At 42.5% G+C, this 6,736-nt stretch overlaps 1 protein-coding gene across 4 annotated transcripts in view; it reads right to left on the minus strand.

Moving 5' to 3' along the window:
* Positions 1-6,482, minus strand: part of NOX4 (NADPH oxidase 4) — a 112,933-nt gene extending 106,451 nt beyond the window's left edge. Inside the window, exons 1-2 of one of the 4 annotated variants that reach the window (XM_071802899.1) lie at positions 6,077-6,238; positions 5,239-5,334 (exon numbers count right to left, since the gene is read on the minus strand). In XM_071802899.1, coding sequence (XP_071659000.1) covers positions 5,239-5,334; positions 6,077-6,133 — 153 coding nt within the window. In that variant the 5' untranslated portion in view covers positions 6,134-6,238. Of the gene's footprint in view, positions 1-5,238; positions 5,335-6,076 lie in introns of all 4 variants that reach the window. The other 3 variants (XM_065851124.2, XM_071802934.1, XM_071802993.1) reach the window with 3 other exon arrangements.
* Positions 6,483-6,736: the final 254 nt, after the last annotated feature.

Consider the following 6,736-nt stretch of genomic DNA (forward strand, 5'->3'; position numbering starts at 1 on the left):
TGATCTCAAGAAATACAATGGCAAAAATACTTTTGTCATTGTTGATGAGTTACAAGTTTCTTTTTGTGCCAAGCAGAATGATAACATGCAGACTGGCTGAGATCTCAAGTTATCTCACAGATTTGAGTGTACCAGACTCACCCTTCTTCTGTAGCAACATCAAAGCATGACAATCTTATATTCATTAACAATTAGAGCTTGAACAGTTGAACCTACAAAATGCAGTGTGATCTAAACTCCACAAGGTCGGTCATTAATCAAGGAATTAATGGTACCCAACTCTCCCCAAGAGATTCACAACACACTGCAACTCACGGCCATAGCAGGAATTTATTTATTGCCATATTTGAATCACAGTCCCACAGAAGTGATGCAACGTCTCCTACTAAGGGCTTCCTTTATGTTGAATTATTTCCCCTTATCACAACACAGTAGGTAATATGATATGTAAAACTGGTCTTCTAGACTGTAATGGTGCTAATTTTTTTTAATACCTGCCATTGCTGGACTACCATGGGAACCCTGCAATAATACATAATATAATGAATAATCAATCAAAGAAATATTCTGGCCATAATCCAGTTCTGTTTGACAGAGTATTATGCCATAATCTTCTTACGATGAGGAGCAATGATGACAAGACCGTTATTAACACAAGTCTACACGATACAGCAGTAAAAATCTCAGTTAATCATTTGATATGTATCTCTACTAATTGAACCCCCACTACTGACAGTTTCACAGGAAGTTCTGCAAAGGTGGAAGTTCTCCCATAAAAGTTAATAAAATAGATGTCCTTCGCAGGATTGCTGCCATTTGAAAGAAGAAAAAAAAAAAGGAACAAAAGAACTACACGGTGTAAAACCCAAGTTCCTCAATGGCTCATAACTGAGAACAATCTCAGCAATGATGCTGAACTGTGGGCTGCCCAGGAAGGACAAAGGGTTCAAGGAAAACATGTTTTGGCAAACAAAAATTCAAGAATGAGGCATAAAGAATACAAGAAGAGGTTTACTTGCTAATTCAAGGAGACTATCAAAGGAAAGCCTGGTGGATTTACACCCTCAGCCTTCATTAGGGAATCCTGCAGATTCCTGCAGATACATCTATATGTATAGCTTCCATAGCAACGTAAAGCTATTATTGTTGAATGCAATACCTTAAAGAGCAAATCACAAATAGCCTGATTACAAGACAACTAGGATACTCCATTAAGGAAAATAAAGGGTCAAGATACACAGCTGCCTTCAGTGCTTAGATGTTTGGGGGACACAGGCTACAGTGCAGTTACATACGGATCAATGAAAGTAGAATTTGGCTTCAATTAGTAAAATGACTATCATTACCATAAACTAACGAGAGATATGTAAGTTACTGGAACGTCTGGAATATTTTGCAAGCAGTGAATAAAGGTGAAATAAATGTGATGCACAGTACTGCAGGGGAGGCAGTAACAGTATAGATAAGAAAAAATAAGGCAGCACTTTTCTTTTGCAGTCCCATTTTCAGTTATTCAATCTTTTCCCAGAGAGACCCTTCTAAGAACGCATTTTCTCCACTTTGGTGTGAAACTCAGAAGCTTATCTCTTGCATTAACATCCATTTGACTACATTAGAGCTATTTGAGCAGGGACTAGAGAGGGAATAGGGAAAGAGAGGCCTTTTATGTGACAACGAAATGAGTCCAATGTTCTTTCTGTTCACAGGGAACTCAACCAACAAGAAACAAGTATTTCATTTAATGCTGTTAAAAGCAATATCAGAGTTCTATAATAAGGTCAGTACTGAATTTATGACTGAATTTGTTGGTCAGATGCAAGAAAACTTGTTGGAAAAAAACCCAGCCAAGCTAATCTCAAGGGAGGAATCTTGAAGTCTGCAAAGAAATCAATCAATTGGACAATTTATCTGACTGAGCAGACATGAAACCTCCAACAATGAAGGTTTTAGAGTTATGTCAAGTTATTTATGAATCTTCCTTTCTGTAATTCATGCCTACTACATCTTGTAGTATCTGTTATGAACACAAAGATGAAAATAAGCCTTTTCTCGTTGTCACACTCTTTTACAAGAAATCTGTGCCTGTTGGATGTTTCCCAGGCTTCTCTTCTTTAAGTAACATAAGGCCAGAAGTTAACATTTATTAAATTATGAAAAATGAAGACTGTTTATCTGGATCATGTTCTTGAACCAGTGGGAATGAATGTATTCATGTGCCAAGACTATGAATTGTAGTGGTACAAGCAACTACATATCTAAAAGGATGGTTCAGCAAGGCAAAAGCAAAAAAAAAGAAAGGGGTTTACATCCACTAGGTTCTGGTTGAACACTGCAGGAATCATATAATCAGAGAATTATTCTCTTTGGAAGGGACCTTGGGTTGTCTCTATTCCAACCTCCTGCTCTAAGCAGGTTCAACACCAAACTCAGACTATGTTTGCTCAGGACTTTACCCAATTTGTTTTTTAAAATCTCCAGGGATAGAGATTCCACAGTGAAGAGTTCATGGTCTCATCAACAGAACTCAAACTGAGCAAAGCAGTAATATTTTACACAACATAAATTTATCCACTAAATTTTGTAGCACAGAATAGGGTGATTAACCTCCTCCTAGCACATCAGTGCCTTTGACTCTTTGCACTTCCACTTTTTTACAGCATTTTTATAGAATTAAGGATCAGGAAAATTGTCATTGAAAGCCTGAGTTAGGTACTTAAATAATCTTAAAATCCTGTGCTAAGTATCTTGTTCAAGGTCCTGGAGGATGAAATCAGCAAAGAATAAAACTGAGCCTCCTTCTTCTGTAGAAGGCTGAAGGAAAGTGAACCACTGCAGTGACCACTGAACGAAAAACTAACCTCATTCCTTCTCCTTCACGTCAGAAAGAAGAGACATGGTAAGAAAGCATGGCAGAGTTGAATATATTTAGGATATCCAGTCACAGATTTCATTTCATATCACAATCTGATTTCCTGCGGCAACTCTTCTTGCTCTCCATCCTGTTACTTGGTAAACAATAAAATTACCTGTGGTAAATCTTTCAGTGCTGCAAGTGCAGAAGTTTTTAAGGAGATTTGAGGCTATTGTAGCATAGAAAGAGAGAATAAAACTCCTTAGGAGACCTCACTGAAAAAACAAGAGAATTTTTTTTTTTTCATTCAAAAAATGCTATTCCTTTTTTGCCATTTTTTGTCAACTGGCTGGAAAAGGGAATCGATTTTCATGAAAGTAGACGTCATAAAGACAAAATAAAAATCAATGATGACTTTTCATCTAAACCTCAAAATTTTCCAACATTAAGAAACAGCACACAGAGGCACCCACATATGGAACAGAGAGGAGACTGGTTATGATGGGCCATGAGGTGGCCCATGGCGACACAAAACAACGTAAAAAAAGAAGAAGAGCAAAAATCCCCATGGAAACTAACAGCAGCAGTAGTATGGATGTGCTTACTCCCTGTTTCCTCATGAGACTAAAATTGGGTTCTGTTTTCCCAACAATCTGTATGATTTACACACATACACACATATATTGAAGAGAAGTGAGAAAGTTAACTTTGGCATCTAAGGATGATATTTAGACAAACTGTAGACGAATGTTTTACAGTTTTTAATGCTTTCAAAATTTTTAAATTAGTTTCGGAGCTTTGACCAAAAGTATCTTTTGGACTTATCGCTTCACTTTCCTCCTCATTTTGGAAAATCTCTAAACTCCCTTGGTATTCTTTCCCACAGTTGCAGACACAGTTAGACAAACTCAAACACATGGCCTCCTGGTTCTCATCTCCTAACCAAGACAAAGAATCTGTTGCTTGAATCACCTCACAGGTTCTGAACACACATTATATTACTTTTTATGTGCCTTTCATTTTGAAGAAAATCAAAGAAAGACCAGATGATGAGTTGGTACAAGGCAAGATGTGTCTTCTGAATTGAGAGGAACTTTGCTGACTGATACCAGCTGAGAGTCTGGCCCAACATGTTGACCCAAGAACATTTGCTTTATGAAAAACCCACTTGTTCTGCTAGGAACAAGCACGATTTTCAAATGGATGCACTGGGCTGCAAACCCGTTAAAGATTATGGTAAAATTAAACATGCTTTTATGCTTTTTCTGTCATGAAAGTCATCATCATGAAGGATTTAAGTATTTTCATTCCCTTCTTTTTGCACTACCTTTTCTAAGATTTGCTTCTTGAATGCATCTGAGTCAGCCATAAGAAGAAAAAAAAAAAAGATAAAAGAATATCAGATCAACTTACTTTCAAGCAAGTTCACAAAAGCTTATGGAACTGGCTAGTTAAGGCAATGATACCAACCATCTGAAAAAATATATCCTGGATCTAACAAAGATAAAACCCCAAGGCTCTGCAACAACTTAGGATGTGCATCATCTGTGCTTTAGTCCCACATCAGCTTTCCATTGAAAACTGTTTCCGAGTATGACAAAGCATCATGTTATTCATTGACTTTTTCCTGGATTCTCAAATTCTGACCAGCCCCAGAGTGTTTTCCAGAAAACTGTTAACCCTTAATCTATACCTTGGCTAAAATTCATTTCAAACAACTGCAATTGCGTAGCTGTGGATAACTTCACAAGACAGACCCGTATCGCACTTGTGCAAACCATCTTTTTTTGGATTCTTCTGGTGGTGGTGGATGTTACCTTTGTTAAATCAAAACAGTAAAATCTTCATTAAAACATTCAGATTCCAAGACTTCATTGTCAGAAAACAAAACCAAAAGTATATAGACCAAAAGGACTCACACAGAACACAGGATCTGTGAGGATGACAAAGACTGAAAAGAACTAATACATGCCAAAATAATTCCTTCAGCAAATATGTATCACAATAACTGGATTAGAAAGGATTTGACATTGAGAGCCCATGAGCTTGGCTAACATTTTGATGACAAACACTTGGGCTCCTGTCGCCTGTTGAGTATTTTTGTGTTCATGTGAGTCTGTCTGCAGCTGGGAACACCAGGATGCGGGAGAGGAGTTGGAAGGATCACTGTCCCACACTTGACTGGCCCTTTTTCTTCTCAACACTGTTCACTTTCTACTCCTAAATAACTGTCACCAGTATCTCAGTAATTTCCTACTTGATCTTTCCCCACTTTGCAGAGTTAACAGGCAGTTTGTGTCATCCAAGATTAGCAAATGCATTTTATCCCTTTCCCATCTCCCAGCATCCCAATTCCCAGGGCAAAAAGTAATGTCTGGGTCACTCACCCCTAACATCTGATGCAAATAATAATACTGCGGCCCTTGATAATAGAGCAGGAAGGTTTTCCAGAAGAACCATACATTGAGGGAGAGCCAGAAAAACTAAAATGAAACAGAAACAAGAGATTGTAAGTGAAAGTTACATGTGCAAATTTTTCAGTGTTAACTTCATTCATAAAACCTGTATGCCTGTAGTTTCATAAACACAAGTAAATGGCATGGGAAAACAAACTTCAAGAACTTAACATAAAATACTTTACAACAGTAAAAGGAATAACTCCTATGTGAGCAGTTTTCACTTTGATTGAACTTCACAAAACTTTACTTCTGTGACTTAAGACTACTGAGAGTTGGCAAAACACTCTGCATACAAAACGCTCAATCAAATCTTTAGTTAGATATTGCAGTTAAAGACTCAGAATCTAAACTAGCAACAAAGAGACAAAGGCAGGAAGAACTTGACCTCCACGAAGATGCAACTTCTCCCCCAAACTTTCCCAGAGAGGATCTAACAGAGAGCAGACACACGTACAAGGTGCGCCGAGTCCCAGCAGGACGCGGACCCGCATTGTCCCCGGGCCGTGGCACACGCGTGTACCGCACACCGGCACGGAGCACATCGGAGCACATCCTACCCTCCGCGCACCGACAGCCCCAGCGGCGTCCTGACACGAGCACGGCGGGGACCCCCTGCACCGTGCGAACCGCCCCGACCACCGGGGCTCCTCGGTGTGTGTGTCCCCCGAGCCACCCGCCACCTGGGCCGGCCCCGGCCGCCCACCAGCACCCCCACACCCCCCTCCCAAGCCTTCTCTGCAGGACCCCCCCGGGGACAGCCCCCTACCAGAAAGAGGTGCTTGCTCCCCTCATTGGCCAGCCAGCTCCTCCAGGACGGAGCCATGGTGCGGGACGCCTGCGGGGCAGTACTCGGGGGGGTGGTGGGGGGGAGACGGCCGGGCGAGCCCTCCTTTTCAGCTGGGCTGCGCCGGTCCTCCCCTCTCCCCACCCCTCACCCCCCGCCCTGTCTTCCGGCCGCCGGGGCGTTGCGCTCCGGCCCCGTCGCGCCGAGTTCAAGCCACCCCCTTCGGGTTCCAGCCACCGCCCCCGAGCTCCAGCCACCTTCGGGACTCCACCGCGGCCACCGGGCGCTGCCCCTTTGTCTGCCCGCGGGGCTCCCCCGGGACCCGCAGCCGAGCCGGCCGGAGCAGCCGGGGGGGTTCGGCAGGGGCCACCCCCGAAGGGCTTTGGGTCCCCAGCGCCTCTGTCGCGGAGCGATGTGGCCGGCTTCTCGCATCCCCCAGACCTTGAAAAGCGCTTTTCCCCATGGGAGAAACCCGTCCGTGGGGTTCCCCCTGCCCCAGCCTCCCCCCTCCCCACCGCTTTGAAATGTGATACGAAAGGCAGGAGGGAGCGGGGGAGCAGCCGTGCGTGCAAGTGTAGTGCAATTCGGGGGGAAACAAAGAGGCTGTCCAAGAAACTACTGTTGGCCTGTATGTGAGGTTCT

Source organism: Patagioenas fasciata, chromosome 1 (assembly GCF_037038585.1).
Source record: "Patagioenas fasciata isolate bPatFas1 chromosome 1, bPatFas1.hap1, whole genome shotgun sequence".
Taxonomy (NCBI): Eukaryota; Metazoa; Chordata; class Aves; order Columbiformes; family Columbidae; genus Patagioenas; species Patagioenas fasciata.